Source organism: Notothenia rossii (genome assembly GCF_949606895.1).
Source record: "Notothenia rossii genome assembly, chromosome: 3".
Taxonomy (NCBI): domain Eukaryota; kingdom Metazoa; phylum Chordata; class Actinopteri; order Perciformes; family Nototheniidae; genus Notothenia; species Notothenia rossii.
The window spans coordinates 72,080,497-72,101,334 of NC_136901.1; the positions used below are offsets into that span (position 1 = coordinate 72,080,497).

General features: G+C 40.1%; 3 protein-coding genes across 4 annotated transcripts; 1 reads left to right on the plus strand and 2 right to left on the minus strand.

Annotated features, from left to right (window-relative positions):
* Nucleotides 1-1,092: 1,092 nt before the first annotated feature.
* nsdhl (NAD(P) dependent 3-beta-hydroxysteroid dehydrogenase NSDHL) lies at nt 1,093-10,357 on the minus strand. The gene is made up of 7 exons (XM_079671083.1): nt 10,103-10,357; nt 9,828-9,989; nt 6,868-7,014; nt 6,621-6,749; nt 5,957-6,099; nt 5,020-5,122; nt 1,093-3,530 (listed from the first exon to the last, which is right to left on the minus strand). The coding sequence occupies exons 1-7, from the start codon at nt 10,121-10,123 to the stop codon at nt 3,198-3,200; spliced, it is 1,038 nt and encodes a 345-aa protein (XP_079527209.1). The 5' UTR covers nt 10,124-10,357; the 3' UTR covers nt 1,093-3,197.
* A 948-nt stretch (nt 10,358-11,305) lies between these two features.
* cetn2 (centrin, EF-hand protein, 2) lies at nt 11,306-13,626 on the plus strand. Its single transcript, XM_079672959.1, has 5 exons — nt 11,306-11,646; nt 11,851-12,015; nt 12,110-12,238; nt 12,504-12,641; nt 12,830-13,626. Exons 1-5 carry the CDS (start codon nt 11,644-11,646, stop codon nt 12,917-12,919), a joined length of 525 nt encoding a protein of 174 aa, XP_079529085.1. The 5' UTR covers nt 11,306-11,643; the 3' UTR covers nt 12,920-13,626.
* Nucleotides 13,627-16,094: 2,468 nt separating this feature from the next.
* gcna (germ cell nuclear acidic peptidase) lies at nt 16,095-20,484 on the minus strand. 2 transcript variants are annotated; one of them, XM_079672137.1, is made up of 13 exons: nt 20,336-20,484; nt 19,863-19,960; nt 19,114-19,306; nt 18,945-19,017; nt 18,762-18,811; nt 18,553-18,619; nt 18,369-18,439; nt 17,859-18,278; nt 17,594-17,759; nt 17,368-17,512; nt 17,129-17,264; nt 16,775-16,979; nt 16,095-16,665 (listed from the first exon to the last, which is right to left on the minus strand). In XM_079672137.1, exons 2-13 carry the CDS (start codon nt 19,950-19,952, stop codon nt 16,437-16,439), a joined length of 1,845 nt encoding a protein of 614 aa, XP_079528263.1. In that variant the 5' UTR covers nt 19,953-19,960; nt 20,336-20,484; the 3' UTR covers nt 16,095-16,436. The 2 variants fall into 2 exon arrangements, with proteins under 2 accessions (XP_079528263.1, XP_079528264.1); XM_079672138.1 differs by having other exon boundaries at nt 19,863-19,965.
* Nucleotides 20,485-20,838: the final 354 nt, after the last annotated feature.

The window sequence follows — 20,838 nt, forward strand, 5'->3', positions numbered from 1 at the left end:
ACGTCAAAGGAAAGAAGGCGACAAGGTGCACATGGAAGACGAAAGGGAAAAGACTCAAGGCTAGATCTTCGGTGGGAACACTCCTCTCATGCTCAGGGGATAGGAAAATCCAGGGAGCACAAACATCATTAAAATGAGATGACGAGCACACAAGTGAACCGAGATAATGAACAAACAGTGGCCCAAACAACAATAAAGATATATAATTATAATTAAAAAAATAGACTACAAGCCAAAGCCAATCTAATTTGTAATGTTTTGAATTAAACGTGTATATTTGAAATCAAAAAGTGAGTATTGTCATTAGTTTCTGTACTTATATTTTTTTTTAAACCACAATCATGAAGATATACACCTTAATCAGAGTGTAGTAAAAGGCAAATGGAGCTTAGGTTGACATTATCTATGAGCCTACATATTGTTGGCAGATGAAAGCCTATGACAAGCAAGATGTATGTCTATATTTGTCTAAGTGAAAGGTAAGAAAAGTCCTGCAATTTTCCAACAATTTCTTTGACAAATTGAAACAAAAAGTACTTTTCATGTGACTACAATGCACCCTGTGAAAACACTACATGAGATCAGTCGACCAGGTTTCAGTACAAACAGCTATTTCACGCATACTGTGAATACATTTACAAAGTCTTTTCAAATCAGAGGAGGGTGTGAAAGATTTCGCAACATATCAGAGAACGGGAGGAGGAGGAAATTAGCAAGTCTGAGAGGCGAAGTTTCACTCTGCTGAGCACACTGCCGAGTGTAAACGCTTCATTCTATTATCTAACTGGATCCCTCTCCACTGAACGAGAAACCAGTCAGACGGCCTTGCCCGGTGACGCTGACTGCAGCAGTGAATCATTAAGGTGCTGCTGGCTCAGAATGAAAGAAGAATGCAAAGTATCTCAACTTAAACCCTAACCTTTCTGAAACCACACCAAGGCACAGAATGACAGAAATGCTTTTGCTCTCATTAACATGACAGACTGCTCTCATTAACATGACAGAATGACAGATGTAGTATGGAAATGGGAGAATTGAAACTAGCTTACAATGCATTTTCATTGCCTAACCCATTATTGTATTCAATGACAGTTGTTGAATAGTATTTTATGAATCCCCGTAACTCGAAGAAACACATGCCATCCTGATGATTTACAGTGTCTAATAGCACAGATGATACATTGTTAAAGAAATGGTACAGTGTTATATATGGAAATAGCGAGTATGGTCAAAAGTATGTGGATACCAACTATTATTCCAATACATAACAGTTATTGCTCATTCCTCCAGTCCATAATATCCATGAAGAGATCCATTTCTAATGCAATTCCAGAGTAAGAGAGTGTTTGTTCTGTGTAAAAAGACTTAAGTTCAGCCAGTATGAGACCTCAGCAGCATGATGTTTTTATTTCCACTTCCAAAGTGTCAGTGTTTCAGGGCAGTGTTACCATGCTAAGCTATGATTGACACCCAGCTACACAAAGATAGAATATTGCACACATTTAGTTACCAATTTAAGATACCAATTGATTTATTTAATTTTTTCTATGTCAGCACTTTCAAATGCATTTTGAACTATCCCCCATGAATGGTTTCGGGATAACATTAGGAAAAAATCTTTACCGAGCCAGTATGGGAAGGAGAAACAATTGCCGCCACCAATAACTCTTTAAATGTGCATATGGGTATTTATTGTTTTAGACTTATAAACTCTATACGGGGACTCAGGTGGTATGTAGAAAGATTAGGGATTGCAATTTATTTTAAAATCTATTTCCATAAGTCTGGTGTCCTGCCCCCAGAACTATCAAAGCTTATGAAAGACAAGCAAGCTCAAGTGTGTCATTAAAAGCTCTAGTCTTAACAACAGATGTTGAAACTGCTAGAAGTGAGTCTTTTTTTCACTGACATAAGTGTAAATGTCAAGTTTGAATTGCATTTCTATTAAGGATGAGTTGTAAAAAGGATTTTTATCTAAGGAGCAGTTGGGTTTAGTCTGATTACAGAGGGTTTAACATAAGAAAACATTTAGGCGAATCATAACAGATGTGAGGGGGTACTTATAGAATGACGAACAGGTCAAGGATTTTAGGAGAAAAAACAATTTGGGAACCTCTGCTCTAAACTGTGGTTAGTAATATGAAGCTATGTAATACAGCCTCCATTCTTCTTTGAAGCATGTGGCATTGTGCATTTGGTGTTTCTTTGTAGAAACAAGAGAGGGTTAACGTGTTGCTACAAGCTACAGGCTTGTTACTGTAAAGCATCTCTGCATGCTGCTAATTAAAAAAGGGGAAATGGAGGCTGTCAATTATTTTCAGACAAGTAGTATCAGGAGAACCATTTTTTAACGGCTCAAGACATTTGACATTAAAGGTGGGGTAGGTGAGTTTGAGAAACCGGCTCGAGATACACTTTGTTATATTCCATGGAATGCTCTTAACATCCTGATAGCAATGAATATCTTAAGTGCTTTGACGTTGAAACTTTCAAGATGAGTATATTTTGCCCCTGATCATTTAACATTTTAGATTTATCATCTGCAGCTCAGGTGTGAGAATATCTTGGGTTTAAGAACCGAGAGAGGGTTGACGTTGTTGTTACTCACAAATATGTTATGTTGCACCTTTTGTTTCCACACATCCTTACTTTTGAGAAACCCAGAATGGCAATATATTGCGTGTAATTTTTTAGAAGCCTGATTATTTTATTTACATTGGATATTTTAGTGCATTTTCTTCACGGTCCAATTCCAATGTCGGACAATTATTAAGATTTGAAAGTGAATTCCTCTTGAAAGGGTTTACTTGCATTATTATTATTATTTTATTATATTATTGTTACATTTCTGGCATAAAAATGTCTTCACATAACATTAACATCGATAATCGCAATGCTTATGCCAAAATATGAATGGTAATGTCTTCACAGTGAAAGATCAGTAGATTGATGTTGTCATATACACGGGTTTTACTGTTTACTCAGTGCTTACAAACATTGCTAGACTGCAGTGTGTTGACCAAACATAGAACTGTTTGCTACCATCTGCTGGTGAAAAGTACATAGATTTCCTAAAGGCACACATAGCGAGGTTTCTTCTCTTATTCTAAATTGTCCAGTCAGGGTTACGTGATCACTGTGTTGTCAGCGAGTGTAACTGTACAGCCTTACATGTCTCAACAGTCTTCATTCTTCCATCAAGCCCCCTGTCTGAGGTGAGGGTAGCTCTGCACGGTGCGGGCTATCCCGTCCTTCAGACTGACCACCGGTTTGTAGCCCAGGTCCTGCTTGGCGCGCTCACAGTTGTAGTAGTGGTGGGTTCCAGCCAGAGCCACTCTCATGGGGGTGAAGGTGGGTTTAAAGGAGACCAGAGGGCGCAGGATGAGAGCCAGCAGCCAGAGGAGCAGGGCCAGGCCGTACACTAGAGCGTAGGGGAGGTGGTAGCGGGGGGCAGCGTACCCCAAACCCACCAACACATCAGACATGAAGTCCCAGAATTTAACGGGCTCGTCATTGGTGATGTGGTATGGCTGAAAGGGAAGCAGGGGATACAAGATGTTTTTAGCTTGACATTCAGTTTCAGTATTTTTTTTTATGTTTATCTGGTCATTGTGACTTTAGAAAAAGTTGATATGACGATAGGATAATGATAATAACAAGAATGATAATAATAATAATTATAAATACTATAACAATTATAATGACTGTTATCATAATTATCTTAGTACATTTGTTTTACTTGTTGTAATGTATATGTATAATATGTATAATGCATATGTTATGTTCACCCTGGAAAGGCGTGTATGTGTATAATAATAATAATAATAATAAATGGGATTTATATAGCGCTTTTCTAGACCCAAAGACGCTTTACATTATGAGTCAGGTCGACAAACAAAACAAGAACAAAAACACAAACAAAAACAAAAACAAAACAAAAACAGAAAAGCTGTCAGGAGGATGTTGGTTCAGAGGGGGGAGGGGCGGGTTTAAGGATAAGCAGAGTTGAAGAGGTGGGTTTTGAGACGGGACTGGAACAGGGTTAGGGAATCAGACTCCGAAGGTCTTGGGGGAGGGAGTTCCAGAGCTTCGGGGCTGCCACAGAGAAGGCTCTGTCCCCGAAGCTCCGGAGTTTGGCCTTGGGGATTGAGAGCAAACCGGCTGAGGTGGATCTGAGGGACTGGGCTGGTCGGTAGAGGATGAGGAGGTCAGTGAGGTAGGGGGGGGCCAGATGGTGGAGGGCTTTATAGGTGAGGACCAGGAGTTTGTAGTGAATGCGGTGTGAGACGGGAAGCCAGTGGAGTTCTTTGAGGACCGGGGTGATGTGATGCCATGATTTGGTGTGGGTGAGGAGTCTGGCGGCTGCGTTCTGGACACGCTGGAGTCTGTTGAGGGATGTTGTGCTGATGCCGAAGAGGAGTGAGTTGCAATAGTCAAGGCGGGAGGAGATGAAGGCGTGAATGAGTCGCTCAGCTGCGGGGCGGGTGAGAGAGGGACGGAGTTTGGCGATATTGAGGAGGTGGAAAAATGAGGTTTTTACAACTTGGCGGATGTGGGGTTCGAGGGAGAGGGTGGGGTCGAATATCACGCCAAGGTTGCGTGCCTGGGTGGAGGGGGAAACAGGGGTGCCAACGATGGTGAGTGTCAGGTGGGGGTTTTGCTGAGGGTGGATTTGGAGCCGATGAGGAGGAGTTCAGTTTTATTGCTGTTGAGTTTGAGGAAGTATGTATGTATATGTGTATATATAGAATTTTGTTTATCGGTGTGAGTATTTAATTACGGAATTGTCTTTTATTTACTTTATCCTGCAACAGGAAGCTATGCTTTCTGCCCTCCCGCTTCTACTAATTTTTTTATTTAGATGTATAAACTGTCTAAATTGTTGAAATAGTAGAATAAATGAAAAATAAAAAGCATATACACATTTTTATCCTGAAAAGGGAGTTGTGGGACTACTGACATAATATCTCTAGTAGATTAAATTAAATTGGCTCTGTGTTGGATTCTATTCTCACTCACTTTTCCACATATAGGAGAGTCCGGCCTCAGGCGCTCAGCAGCCAGAATGTGGCCATGAACTACGTTTTCCACAAAGGTGAAATCCACCAGATTGGTCCCATCCCTGCATAAACAAAGAAGGAAAATGAATACAGAAGTATAATTAGCAATAATGGTAAAAAATAATAATGTAGGAGTTCAAACATTTAATCATTCAGCACACGGGTACTGCGGTCTAAGCGTCTGAGCCACTTTCATAACACTAATTTCACATTTCATAGGGATTATTTTGTCTGCATTTAAAGTGATGTGTCAAGTGTTTTTTGTTCAAAGGTATTAATTTACTAGGTTAAAAATACAGAAATATTGAAGTGGTTAAGAGGGGTATGTGCTGTATGTTTCCCCGTCGGTAACATGTACCCTTTGTTGGGTTTGACTCAACCATAACTATAACAATTGGGAGGCCTGACCTGACTGGCACTTCAGCAACTTTATTCGAACCGCTACAGAGTTGATGTAAAAGTATATATAAGAGAAAATATATTTTCAGAATCCTATTTTTGTGAGAACATGATGATTGAACAGGTGTATCACCAAAATGTTTGCAGAACTAGCCACAGCCTTGGGAAACACGTGCTTGTTGTACTAGTTATGTCTTCGGGTGGTTGACGCATTAGTAGTTATCTACACTTCATGTCAGTATTGTAAGTTTATTTTTGACACTTATATGGAGGAAGCGAAATTGAAACCCTAAATTTGAGTTCAGGTTTTGGAGAGAAATGTCTATCTACCATTTTTATTTATGAAATGCACTATTGACACATGAATCTTAAGAGGGACATTTTTCTTTTATAACTACTTGCAGTAATAAGTTATGAAATAAGAGCCTTTTATTTCCTTTCTATTAGTAGATTCAATTAGTTGGATTGATAGCAATAATTGAACCACTACAACTTACCCAATGATGAACTTCATCTTGCCCCTGCGAGCTGCGTCCACGAGGATAGGAACCAGCTGAGGGTCCCGAGGGCCAAAGATGCCATGAGGCCGGATAGCAACTGTGAGGAGACCTTTCTCTTTGTCACAAGCCTCAAGGACAAGCTAAAACACCATGAAAGTAGAAAATATTCAACAATATTATTTTTGTTATCGATTTAATGGACAGAAGTCTATCTCCGTTTTTTCAAAGTCCAAGGTCATATTTTACTTTGTAACTTTCAAATCTAAAATTATACAGTTTTATATGACATAAATCATGGAAATGCAGGAAATCTACACATTGAGAGGTTGAAAACATTACTTTCTGCATTTTTCACTTGAAACACGATGAATCAAAAATATTTGGTAATTATATTTTATTGGCTAATTGTTGCAGCTCATATTAGTGTGAGGGATTGTCAAGGGCATGGATCAGATAACGTCCAGGAGGAATTCCTGAAGAAATGGACCTACTAATGCTGAAGATGATATTCAGTTGTGGTATGATGGTAATACAATTAAAGTGTATAGAGGTGTGTGTATTGAGACAACATCACCAAATAGAATAGAAAGGATGAAACCCTCTTTAATGGTCACACATGCAGAGCACACAGCACACACAGTGAAAATACACACTCTCCTACCTTTTCCTGCTGAATCTTGGTCTCTGTGTAATAGTCGATGGGCTTCTTGGCGTATGGCAGATCCTCTCTCCCATTCTTAATATCTGTCCCTTCAAACACCACACTAGCACTGCTCGTCAGGACCAGTTTCTGAAAATACAAAAACGACTTCAATGGCATCTTACATTCTTGGAAAAATTCATCGTAGGCATGAAAAAAGATAAAAGCCCAGCCTTTTCTCCCCTGGCTGCCTCCACCTTTGCCTCACCTGTACTCCGGCCTCGATGCAGGCCTGGATGACGATGCGTGTGCCCTGAATGTTGACCCTCTCAAATAGCCCGCGGTCATCACTGGCAGGAGCTGGGGAGGCGCAGTGGAAGACCAGGGACACATCCTTCATAGCTGGCAGCAGAGCCTGGAGCAGAAAGGGACATTTCATAGCTTCTGACAAATGGTTCAGGTCAGAGATTTGTTTTAAGTCTTTTCAGGCAGTGGACAAGTGTCAAGTGTTCATTGGGAAACTGCAGGTCAGCTGAAAATACAGGTCTCTAAAATCTTGAAGAAAAATGTTCAAAGACTTAAAAGGTCCCCTATTATACTGTTTTTCATCAATATATTATAGTTCTCAGTTATATAAAAAAACATGTCTCTGAAGTGTTTGGCTCCAAATACCAAACAGATCATGCATTGTAGCTTCTGATAAAGCCCTCTGTTTCAGCCCTGTTTCAAAAGTGCGCTGATCTGTTACTTTACACCAGGGGTAGGGAACCTTTTTCCTCTCAAGGGCCATTTCAATTTTTACAACATCCTTCGAGGGCCGTACAAATTATTGAACTAAACGTCTGCTTAAAAAACTCAAATCACAGCCCATTCATTTCGCGTTTCTTTCATGCTGTGCAAAGAAAAAGCAACCTCTTAATCCAGATATTTGACCATGACCCGCGCATTCATACACCGTGGCATGACCACCAAAACAGAAAGATATGGACACAAGATGTGTGCAAATGTATTTAGTTTCATATCCATGTGGACATGATTTAAGTGGGGTGGGGGGGCGGATCTAACCTCATCTAGGGGGGCTTGGGGGCATGCACCACCATGAAGATTTTTTTTAAATGTTGAAGTTAAAAGCATCAATCTGGTGCACTTTGAGAGCAACATGAAGAGATCTATGGATACATCTCTCAACACCCATATGAAACAGAACTGTAAGCAGATTTTTTTTCTTTATGGATATTTTACAAATCAATTCCCTTTTAAACTGTATTCTTGTTTATTAATAACAACTTTTTTTTACTGTCATATTAGTATTGTATAACTGTTTACTTTATTCTCTTATTTTTCTATAACTATAATGATCATATAAAGATGTGCCTTTACCTCACTGGTTGGAGAAAAAGCTTCTTATATTCGTTAGCATAGCTAGCTAACCAGATGCTAATAACAACAAAGTTATTGACCGTATGATCAGTATGACAGATGAACAGATCGCCACTGGGCTTTCAACTAAAGACACAGCCACGCAAAAACTGCTGCATGTGTACAGCTCCTTATGGGTATTGCAATTTGTGAAGTCCCGGCCCGGAGCCGCGTTCTGGTGCTCTCCGTTAGAACTACTCTTGTCAGACGAGACATATACCACGTGATGACACGTTAGGCTCGTGTTGTGTTCAAGGACCCTGACCTTGGCCAGGAAAAACAAGCTTGTTTAATTATTTTGCGGTCTAGATTTCTTGAATTTTTTTCTTTTTTGCGTGTGTTTATAAATTACCCCGAGGGCCGGACCAAATGGTCTTGCGGGCCGTATACGGCCCGGAGGCCGGAGGTTCCCCACCCCTGCTTTACACCAACGCGGTTCCAGGGCCGGTTCAGAGCTAGAGCCTGATAAGCACAGTTTTTTTCTTTTCACACCGCAGCGGAGCCGGCTCTTTTCCCCGAAAACCGGTTCTTACCAAGCTCCAAAAGATTGTCGTTCTAGAAGCAAGAACCGCATATGTCACGCTTACGTGGGAGGCGGGGGCAGGGGCGGGATCAACCTAAGCAACAGTTTATGGCGAGTACCGCAAATAAAAGTTGTAACAAGCAGTAGCGCTGAGCAAAGTGACTAGAACGCAACCACACACTTTATAAAGTCAGGCAAGACTAACCAGGCTTAGTGTGATTCTGTTTATTTGTACCTTACTTTGACCATCCGTTCGCTGTCATTGATCATTGTGGAGAGCAGGCAGACGTTTTGTTTTGTATTATTGCAGCTATCAGATGGAATCAATACATGGGCTGCACAGGTTGTCATGTCCGACTATCAAAAGTCGAATCATAATGAAAAATAAGCCGGTAAAATGTGCCTGTAGAAAATGGCTTATGCCACAATAGAATAGCAACAAGTTGTCAATATAGTCAGTTTAGCTTCTGTTGCTATGCTAACATCACCCATTTTATACCAAAGAAACTTTCATAACGGGGTTGTGATGCCAGACAGCGGGCAGCACTGCAGCGGTCGGTAAATGCCGCTGAAACACATTAATATACAATGAACCACGGCACTCTGGAGAAAAGTATAAGGGTTGAGAAGTAGTTATTTAATTTAATCTGGCTTTGTATGATTAAAAGCAACACGATCATCGACCCGACGCAGTCCCCCATTGTTGTTGTTGTGAGCGTTGGGGAGAAAATCAGCGACGTAAACGGTAACGTCATGACGCAGCCGCGGCAGCACCAGTCGGGCTCTGGGAGGTGTGAACAAAACGGGAGCAGAAAAGAAAAAACGGTTCCTAAGGGGCATCTGAGAGATATTTGGTTAAAACCATGGTTAAAACTGACGGTGCTCTGGGAGGAGATTCAGGTGATAAGGTGGGCAGGTGTTACCTTGGTTGGTTATTGGCTAATGGTTACACAAGCCAAAAAAACGTTATGACATCATAAAGTGGCCAAAATCTGATCAGCTCATTTTCCGACAGGTTTTTATATGGATCAGGACAAAAAGGGAGGGGGTATTTTTTCCTGAAACTTTCAGAATCTCTTTACACAGAAGTGACACATATGTATGTATAAAAGACATGAAAAAGTGGATTTTGTGTATTTTAACAAAGCTAAGACCTATTCCTGCAAGCATGGTTTTTGGTTTTGTGTTTAGTCAGATCAGATCCACATGAAATTATCTTTATACATGCATGGCTCGTGTAAATTGTTGTAATTTAAGTCCGACTCTAGGAGGGTATTGGGTCTCACCTGCTTGTCGCACAGGTCTCCCAGGTGGAAGGCGACCCCAGGCAGCTCGTAGCTCTGACGGATATCAAACACAGAAACAGAGTAGCCTCGATCCAACAGCTTCTCTACCAGGTGTCTGCCCAGGAAACCCGAGCCCCCGATGACTGCACACCGCTTGGTACTCTGCATGACACACAGGTAGCGATAAATGAGACATGTCAGGCCAACAAAAAGCACTATCACCATAAAAAGTTTAATCAAATGTGCACCGTGAAAAGAAAAACATTTGAACTCACCGGTCGAACACGAGTTGTCATACTGAGTGAAAAGTGACCAATTGGTGAGCGAAAGTATAACGTTGTCCTACAGGTGGAATACTAGGTAACGAAACGGTGCTCCTAATATTATAACACACAGCGCATAAATGGGACACTTTTAACATTGAAGCATGCAAAGGTACTGTTTTGCTGCAGTTTCTTGCAACTCAACTCGCGGACCAACCATCTGAATGAGCTGAGTGATAAGTGCTCTGTGATTGGTCGAGCCAAAGCTCGGCAGGAAGGTGACGTTTGATTATAACCAATGGTCTACAACATACGTCAAAGAACGCCACAATTTAAACCAACCATTGACCACAGACTCGTTCTATATCCGCCTTCTGGCTCAAAGACCCCGCCCCCCTTGTGACCACCAAGTGAGGGAGTGTTCAAAATTATCCTTCAAAAACGTTCAATAATAATAAAAATCATTGATTACGTTTTTTTCTACTACTGGTTAATAGTTTCGTTTTGTCTGTTTTTCTATGTACATTAATAATAAAATACAAGCATAAAGGAAAACCCATAGATACAGATTTAACTAGTAGTGTCCATATACTTTGCAGAATATAATTTGTTGTCAGATGTATCCTTTACTAACAATAGTCCAAATGAAACATATACAGCTTCGAAAAACATGTAATATGAGGAAAATACACTAAACTGACTGAGCAAATGATAATTTAAAAAGTATGCTAAAATAAGCAGATATAAAAAGGAAACAACTTTGATATAAAACTAGTGAGCACATAGTTATTGAGGTAGTAGGTATACATTATTAAATATAGAAATATATCATTTATTTTGTTATTAATAGTCTACCCTATAATGTAATTTGTCTCTTTATATCTAACATTTTCTTTGTATGGGTAGCTCTGACATGGGGTCTATTGACACAGAGGGTGAATTTATAGGCTATAATACAAAATGTAATGTGTTTTGTTTGCATGTTAATATAAAACAGATATTTTCCAAATGTCATGCAGTTTCATCGTTTATGTTTCTATGGAAACCCCAGGAAGTCAACAGCTCTGAATGTTCTGATCGTGTTTTGCACCCCGTGATCTTCAGAAGCCAATCATATTTTCGCCCGACTGATGCGTTTGATTTTCACTCCCATTCGTGCCTTTTCGGTATCCTGCATCAGTTTCCCATTGGCCATGAAGGTAATCTCCTCTTTGCTGGCATAAAGGGTGCACAAATTAAACGCATTGGCTCCATGACTACAGCTCCTGAACAGCGGAACCTGTGCGTGTTGTTCTTATTATACATCCATGGTATTTTCTGCACATTTTAACAGCCGTTCCTGTGAAATAAATAGAACATTTTTAAGAACAAGACACTACCTTGTCATTCGGAGGGATTTAACGTTTAATGCGAGCAACTGATGTCAAGTACTGCTAACCTGTTTTTATCATCACCTCCTTCCTAAATGATAGGGAGGCTTCATAGCCAAGATAAAAACATAGATCGACTAAGATCTGCATTTTCCTTTTTGACAAACAAATACATTGCAGCTGATGGTGAGTAAAACATCCTCATTATAACCACAATCGTTGCTATTGTGTTGCATTTGACTCAGTGATGGATATATGATTTATTTGTGTGTATGTGGAAATGCCCATTTTCATCCAGGAGCCTCTCTGATTCTATTGTTATCATAGGCTCTTGTGTCTGCAATTATTACAATTATTCTGCTTCTTTCTCCCCTCCTATGTCCCCATCAGGCGACCATTGCCAAGAGACCATCCCTGCAGGGTCCCGTGCCCCCTCCTCGCAAGAAGACCACCCCCAAACCAGAGCTGACAGAGGAGCAGAAGCAGGAGATCAGAGAGGCCTTTGAGCTGTTCGACACCGATGGATGTGGATACATTGATGTCAAGGAGCTCAAGGTAAAAGAGCCCTAACGCTGATAGCAGTCACACAACAGGTGGAAGAAGACCGTTTTCTATGGGCTTCACTCTCACACCTCTCTCAATGTGACAGGTTGCAATGAGAGCTCTGGGGTTTGAACCAAAGAAAGAGGAGATCAAGAAGATGATTGGCGACGTGGATAAGGACAGCACAGGGAAAATCTCCTTCGCTGACTTCCTCTTTGTCATGACACAGAAAATGGTACTTATCTATATCATGAAATATACCATATATGCACTCACTTTGTTTTCTCTTGTTTGAAATTGAGTTACTGGTTTGTAGTTTGTAATTGTAGATGCTTAACCTGTTAGTCAGTAGAGCCCCAGTCTTTATTCCACCCCTATCAGCCACTTTTTGACTATACTTGTATTGTATTTATTTTTGTCTGTTCTCCGACCACTACAGTACACACCCTTGCAGAAATGCAGTTTGAACTAAACTTGCTCTCCTTCTTCTCTGATTTAAGGCTGAGAAGGACTCCAAAGAGGAGATCCTGAAAGCCTTCCGTCTGTTTGATGATGACGAGACGGGCAGGATCTCGTTCAAGAATCTGAAGAGAGTAGCCAAAGAGCTGGGAGAGAACCTCACAGATGAAGAGCTGCAGGTAAAGACCATCATGTAGAAAAAAACTAAATTACATTCATATTAGCCCTCAACTCCACTCTCAAAGGTCATGACTGCAGTTTGGCAATATGTAAACACAACATTTGCTTCGAATGCTACCAAAATAGCTTGTTTTAAATTCCTCTAGTCTCCTTTTAATCATTCTTCTCTTATGTTGTGTGTCTGAAGGAAATGATAGAGGAAGCAGACAGAGATGGAGATGGAGAAGTGAACCAGCAGGAGTTCCTGCGCATCATGAAGAAGACCTGTCTGTACTGAAGGCAGAGCACCACATTAGGGACCAGTGGTGTTTTCACATTTAATGCTGCTCATATATAACATTTCCATTCTCCTATTATGTCGTGCCATACATTTCCTCTTACACTTATACGGAGACTATCAAAAGGTTTAGCTGTCATCAGCTGCACTGAAAGGAGGTTGTTAAAGACGGGTGGTTTACATGATAATCTACAGTATATTTGTTGAAAACAGTAAGAGAATACTCTCTCTGAATTTTATGAGAAATACAGTGATTATATAAACGATAATATGTAGGTATTTATTGTCAAGAACTTCTCAGTGCCTACGTCAACACAGTGACAAACACAGTACATTCCTATACTTTAATTGAATATACAGCGTGTGCATTACGTTTCATCCATCTGTATATGTTTGGTTTACTCTCTTAACGCCACTGTTTCATGTTTTGTTACCACTGATAATTGGGGAGTGCTCTCACCTCAGTACTTCCTGTGGATTTGTGCCTGTGCCTCCTAAAATGGGGAGTATTCCAATATCTTTAAAATATGATTGTGTATGTATTTTTCTTGTAGAATTAAGTATTTATCCCACTGTTATGTCAAACTACTCTACTATATATTGCAAATAATCTGTATTCTTGAATGTTTTGTAAGATTCATAGTGAATTTGAGTAGATATACAGCATATAAGTGTTTAAGGTACCGTATAAATATCTTGAAGCAGTTTATCCTGTCATTTATTTCTCATTGTTAATAGCATCATTATTCCTCTAGCTATCAGTGTTGGAACAGCCTCTTATTTTTCAACTCATATTATTTATTCGACTGCTGTTACTAAACAGATTACAGGGGGATGCTGCTACCTCACTGCAGAAAATATCCAACCTTACTATTTTAAACAGTAAATACAAAGCGTGATGCAATGAAAAAGCTTCTGTGCTTAACTGGAAGGTAAGGTAAAATGTTTATTATATCTAATTTTGGTTGTTGACTTTGAGCACAGATGATAAAGTCCATAAACAGCTCTCTTCCTTTGAGCATACATCCAGAATTCAGAGCGCAGGGGCTACTAGACAGCTACAAAGAGGACCTCAGTCAGAGCAGTGCTCAGGAAGAGGTCCAACTGTGCAAAGGCAATACATAAAGTAGATGCAGTTCAATATGTCAGGGTTACGTGTGGAGTTTTCAAAACAGGTGAGCCAGCAGGCAGGCTGGCTGCAGAGTAGAGATTAATTAAGGTCACATACGTCAATCACAGCCCTTTTAAAGGGGGCTCCAGGTCTTGTTTTACTATGCACGGTACACCAAAATGATCCTTAATTTAGCTGGAATAATTCAGTTGTATTGTCATGGATAGTAATTATGGAACTCCACACAAGAGATACAATCTGTAAATACTATGAAGTACAAATGCCAAAGCTACTATAAGCCCAATTTCTTTTTTGTGTCACTCCACTGGAGCTCAAACACAGCTGGAGCTTTTTGAGCGCTACAAAGACTGTACATTTTAAGATACCATTCGATGTGTTCAAGAGAGACTGGCTTTGGTAAAGCTCAAGAAGTGATATTTACACAGATCAATAGATTTTAAACCTGAGTGATGGCTGCAGCTGAATCCTAAAACAAATAAAGCATGTAATATGCCAACCACTTTTTCTTGACCTTGATGAAAAACACCATGAGGTCAAGGAAAGATGTGAAAGGAGCTTATATTGAAGCACCTTTTCTTAGCATTTAGAGGCAAGGCAAGTTTATTTATATAGCACATTTCAACAAAAGGCAATTCAAAGTGCTTTCCAAAAATGAAAGACATAAAGAAAATGGCATTTAAAAACAGTCAAAAAACAAAGATGATAAAATAAATACTAAAAGAAAAAAGACATGAATAAAACTTGCAATGCAGTTTAAGATGTGAATAGTTCAATTAAAAGCAGCGGTAAAAAGAAAAGTCTTCAGCCTGGATTTAAAAGTAGTCGGAGTTGCAGCGGACCTGCAGGTTTCTGGGAGTTTGTTCCAGATATTTGGAGCATAATAACTGAATGCTGCTTCTCCATTTAGAGGAATGGATTGGCTTTTATCTTGGCTCATTTCACTCAGTAAGGAACCTCTCTATCCTTAAAGACTATTCGACCGCAACCTATATCCAAAGGAGAAAGAGTCGTCCTTTCCAGGTGATGTTCAATCAAAAGGAGATGTGACCTCTTCTGTAGCACAGACTGGAGAACAAGTCATTTTATAGACCAAATATAAATCGAATAAATATAAATCAATTTTTTACAAACCAATAAGCAATGACTGGTGAGCAGCTCAGAAGATCACAGTGGGTCACTGGCATACTTTCTCTTGATCTCAGAACAACAGCTTTGATTGTCCAGAGGAGCTGCTGAAATGGTAATAAGGGTGTTCTTTTATCTCAAAGGGCATCTTATAAGGATCACAGATTTTGAGAAAGGTCGTGCAGTTCAAAGTAAATCAGTAGTGACCTACTGACATACCTGTGTGTGAGGAGCGGGAAGCGAGCCTGTCTGAGGAGAGATGGGGAGCGCGGGATGACCAGGAGTAAAGGAACGCAGAGTATGGTGTTCAAGGTGCAGCTCACACACATGCTGACCGTATTGAATGAATCTGTGTCGGTGCCTTTAGTAAGGTCACATTGCAGTGGAAATCCATGAAATACAGGCCCCTCTGATCTGCCTTCCAGATAGTCCAAAAAGAAAACACAAATAGCTGGAGCTTGAAAAGCCACTTGTACCTTTGGGAAAAGGATATGTTAATAGTCACCTCAGATCCAAAGATGCTCTCCTCTCTAGAGTATTATTAACCCAACGTGGTGCACCATGTCAGAAGTCAATTTCATTCTGATGGCTGATTGAGATTACTTCTTTATGTCATGTGCTGGGCTGTCCATTTACTCAGCTTCCCCATGTCAGCGTGTCAGACTCCATACCTAAAACCTCTTCCCTATGGGCAGTGATGTGTCAACAGCTAGGGTTTCTTATCGGGATAACAGTTGCAGGAGTGGTCCCTTTAAGATATGTTATTTAGGAAGTAAATTGACTCCTATGTGCTAGTAATGAACACTGTAAAACCAGGGATCTACACATAGGTATTTCAATAATGTATGTTTGTAAAAGGAACTTCTAAAACCTATTACATGCTGATTAATTATAAGAACTCAAATGAAATGTCGGAAAGATGTCAATTGGCCATTTCATGAACGGTAACACATTTCAACTTTATTGATCAAATTAATAAACAGAAAGATGAAACTGGTCAATTGTTTAAAAAATGCAACAAAAATAGATTTCACCGTCCTGCAGAAACGCAATTATTTAAGAAACTGATCTCCAGTTTATATCAGTGATAACAGGAGGTATACCTTCCAATGTGATGAATAGAAGATTTCATGAACATTGAGAGAGAAAAAAAACACAATATAAATAGTCACAGCTGCTCACTCAGTTGACTGAGGTATTTCATCGTCCTGTTGTTGTGAGGCTCAGTCTGTAGATGACAGTACAACGAGCAGTGAGGTCTTAGCTCTGACTGAGTTTAGTCGAAGCAAAGTCAACACTAAGTTTGCGCATCACTTCGCCATGACTTTGTCCCGTGAGCTCCTGTCGCACGGTCCCAAAGTTCTCTTTGACGAATTTGGCAAAAGGTGTGGGAGGACGCTGCTTGGCCGACGTCAGTAAGACGAGCTGTCCCGTGCAGAGGGCACACGCAAACTTCTGAGTGTCCAGAGACTTGGAGTGACGTCCGATCCTGTGAAGAATCATCATAAAATAAGAACAGTTGAAAATGCAAGGTGAAAAAAGTAAAGAACGTCATGAGTTTAATGATTTCAATCAGTCTGAAAATAGGTTGTACGTACATATTCTTGCAGCGGGTGCACTGGTAATGGAACTTGTACTTGATGTCATAACTGTGACAGCGAGTGACCATGGGCAGCTCAGGGTGGGCCACTGTGGACTTGCGAGCATACAGCTTCCAGAAGTTTCCATGCCCGTCCCTCACACCGTTAATCAGCCAGGTTGCAGCGTGACACATCTCATGGATCAGCGTGTCCCTGAGGCGATCTAGACGGGTGGAAAGTGAGAATGCGGTCGGGAGATTTGATCAAACTAACATAAATGAAAATGATACTGTGCATGGAAGATGTTTTCACGTATTTACATTAAGACAAAGACACAATTGATTACTTTAAAGTGTTTTACTAAAGCATTACCTGCAGAATCACAGACTTTTTCTGACAGTTCAATGCGGGCGTAGCGGTTCCCTCCACCTCGCTCCTGCCCCGTGATGCAGTAACCGGCAGTTTTACGCAACTTCTTATTCCAAGTCACTGACATATTGACGGGGAGCTAGAAGTCAAGCCAAACAAGTAAAGACAATATCAACCACATGTTAAAGAAGCAACCTAAACAATGTTAAATAGTATGCAACAACAATGACATTCTTAATCACCTTAGTGTCAAATACACTGGAATTGTACAGCAGGTAAAGTCTACTGGTGAGTTCTTCCTTATTCTGCTTAAAATTGCGGCCATAGCTGGAGCCAGGGTTTGATAAGGTCTGTAGGAAACACCCTGGTGTCCTACACAGCGCTACCCTAGAAGAGGAAAGGACAGGGTTAACTAAAAGACAAATTAAGGGAGTGACAATCAAGATACAAACTGGTCAACAGACGTACCTGCTAGTGGGTCTGTGTCTAGGCTCAGTCTGACTAACCATGGGCTTCAAAATGGCGGGTTTTCCTGATGTCTTTGTCTGCAGAGGTGTTTCCATTAATGGTTTGGAGACTGGTGTTGAGAATCCCTTTACAGAAGGGGCTGGCACAGGAGGTTCTTTGTTGCTTTCTATATTTAAGAACAAAACAATTGATATCAGCCTCAAAACTACAATCAAAACAAGAGCTAGAGACTGTTCAGATGCAACAATCTGAAAACAACCTGTACCATTAGTTCTTCTTGGTGAGAAGGATTTGCCAGGGAACTTGTTTTTCTTTTTCAGTCTCTCCAGTAGGGATATGAACTCCTCTTCAGAACTGGACGAATCATCCATCTTGGGAGGGGCTGAGAGAGTGCGTTTCGTAGAGGCCAGTGATGTTTGAGTTTTGTGGGGAAGAAGAAAAAAAGGAGAATGGATGGGAGGGGGACGCAGGAATGGGGAACTGTCGTCTTCATCAAACCGCAGAGATTCTTTCTGGTCAGCCTTTGGTGTGGGGTTAGGTTTTGAGTGACGATTCTTCCAAGTGCTCTTGACCACAATATTTTCCTCATCATCATCACTGTCACTCACAAAGACTGGGGAGGCCCACTGAGACAGCGGCCTCCTCAGTGGGTGGAGGACTGCTGGAGTATAGCTCTTCTTAGGCACTGCAAAACAGAGGAGAAAAACATCACATTTTGCATTGCCTTTAAAAAATATATATAACAGTCAGTTGTGAGAAGTTCATTCAAAGTTACCTTTAACAGATGATTTGGGCTGAATAAAGTCATCATCTGATGAGAGGTTATCCACTATGAAGTTTTTGAGGCTTAAAAAGAAACAAAAAGTAAAATAGATTTTTCAAAACAAAGTTTACAGACACCGACAAAGCATTTAAGAGAAAACTATTCATTATTAAGTAAAAATACATGAAACACTCACCTATCTTCACTCCCACTCTCTGCAATTGTCTTTGGCTTGGCTTTTGGGGTTTTCAGTCTTTGCAGAACTTCATTATCCAACATTGGGATAAAGGAGAGGAAAATTAAACAGACAATATAATAATGTAACAAACAAATATGGTATAACACTGATGTTAGAATGTGTTTCACTTATTGTCAAGGGTTACAGAAGCAGACAAGACCACTTACATGTTTCGAAACCGCCGTCATCGTCTGAGCTCACTACAAGGACAATTGAACTAAAAACAACAAAGATGATTTAGAACCTGAAACTAAAATGATCAAAACTTTGATGAGACATATGAGATTGAAACAAGAAACAACACAGTGCTGTTGCTTCATGAAACGTTGACAGTGCAAGTATTTCCATACCTGTCTTTCTTTACAGCACTACATAATTTTAGCGAGGAAGGTTTTGCTTGTGGCGTAGCTCTTTCCACAAGAACTAAGGCAAAAAAGGTCAAATAAACATATTATTGTATTTGCAAACAGAATCATACAAATGATCGATATGCAAATGTATACAGTTAAACCCACTCACATTGATCGAAGTCGTCATCACTGGACTCGATCAAATACTTGTTTCTGTAATCGTTGCCCTTAGAGTACTGGTTCTCCTTCTCTGGATCATCTTCACTGTTGCAGAGGGCCAGCTGGACCGGAGAGGCTGTTGGAGCCAGAGATCCAAAACTGCTTGTAGCAGGATGACGAGTCTTGCCAATTGCTCTTATCAGCTGGAAATAACAAAGACAGACGGATTGGCGTTACCATTTAACACTGTACAACAATTCACCTCTGTCCGAAAGAGAACTCTCTGCTCCATAGCTTCTCTTGTAAATTGGAATTAAACTCCCACTGTACATTATACATTTATATTCAATTTAATATTGAATAATCAATTTCTTGCACAATAATATCCTGCATTATATTTGTTACTGGAAATTTGTATTTCCATTTAACTTTTTAATGCTTTTCATTTCATTTCTATTTCAGAAATAGTTTTGACTTTTTATTTTTCTAGTGTCTTAATTTCTCTCATGTACATTGCCTTTGTTTTTTATGCCGCTGCAACCCAAACATTTCCCAAATTTGGATCAATAAAAGTACCTATATATCTATCTATCTTAAGATGCACAAAATAGGGCTGATTATTTTTATAATTGATGATGAAGGCTTGATTATTAGATACATTTAAGAATATGGAAACAACTAATACATGGCATTTTTGCTTAAAATTACTTGTTTTTATGTCTACTGATCTTTTTGTTACATTTTAAGATAAAGACAAACCTTTTTTTCTGCTGTGTCCAGTCCTCCCTCATCATCCCAGCCCATCTTTTTCGCAACTCTCTCAAACAATGTGCGAGTCTCATTATTCATCGTTTCCTCTGCTCTGTGAAAAAGGTACACAAACCAACACGACATTTAACATTTAAAGTCCAACCCTAACGCAAAACCTGTATGCTCACAATAGGCTATATGAGATGGTATAATACATGATTTTCATTGAACCAGCTACTTGTTTTAAATAATGCAAGACATTAACAAGAGGTTCCATACATGCGTTTACTGTTGCTAGAAACAATAGTGACCGTTAGCAACGTGCTAGCTAACATACTGTTTGGACTCACGATACATGTGGAGCAAAAAGTGGAGCAAAAAGTGGAGCAATATTTCCGTATTTCCCCTAAGTTAGCTTAAACCTCAGTAGAACATTTATTATAATGGTAATTAAAAATGTATTTGACATAAGGTATGATTACCGAATTCGCTGCTCCTGCTATTGTTGTAAATAAGACGCAGAGTTGGCAGATGAAGCAAAGCGAAGGCAAATTCAAATTGTGTGCCACGAAAGACCGGAAGTAGTCAGCAGCCGTTCAACCAACCGGAGCGCGCTCCATATGGCACGTGACATTCTGTACATAACATTACATGTCATTTGTTAGACGCTTTTATCTAAAGCGACTTACATACATTCAGTACTGTGGACAATCCCCACAGGAGCAATTTGGGGCGAAGTGTCTTGCCCAGGGACACAACGACATGCCGACTGCAGTGGGACCATAGACTGTATATATAAAGAGTGGGACTCGAACTTGCTACCCCGATTCGAAGTCCAGCACACTAACCGCTGAGCCACAGCCTCCCAACCCACCATCAATCGCTTATCATATGAAAAGGATTTGTTTTATTTATTATTTCAAATACGAGGTACTTGTCCCACATATGGTCACGGTTTATACACTTGCAGTACTTCCATTTAATT

Excerpts from the sequence above, each read along its gene's own strand:
- nsdhl (XM_079671083.1), bottom strand. The coding sequence starts at position 10,123 with ATGACAACTCGTGTTCGACCG. Across the intron at positions 6,750-6,867 it reads GCATCGAGGCCGGAGTACAG|AAACTGGTCCTGACGAGCAG; the intron begins GTGAGGCAAAGG and ends TTGTATTTTCAG. Across the intron at positions 3,531-5,019 it reads ACTCTCCTATATGTGGAAAA|CCATACCACATCACCAATGA; the intron begins GTGAGTGAGAAT and ends CTTCCCTTTCAG.
- cetn2 (XM_079672959.1), top strand. Across the intron at positions 12,016-12,109 it reads TTGATGTCAAGGAGCTCAAG|GTTGCAATGAGAGCTCTGGG; the intron begins GTAAAAGAGCCC and ends TCAATGTGACAG. Across the intron at positions 12,642-12,829 it reads TCACAGATGAAGAGCTGCAG|GAAATGATAGAGGAAGCAGA; the intron begins GTAAAGACCATC and ends GTGTGTCTGAAG.
- gcna (XM_079672137.1), bottom strand. The coding sequence starts at position 19,952 with ATGAATAATGAGACTCGCACATTGTTTGAGAGAGTTGCGAAAAAGATG. Across the intron at positions 19,307-19,862 it reads TGGACACAGCAGAAAAAAAG|CTGATAAGAGCAATTGGCAA; the intron begins GTTTGTCTTTAT and ends TGTTATTTCCAG. Across the intron at positions 16,666-16,774 it reads TGCACCCGCTGCAAGAATAT|GATCGGACGTCACTCCAAGT; the intron begins GTACGTACAACC and ends GATTCTTCACAG.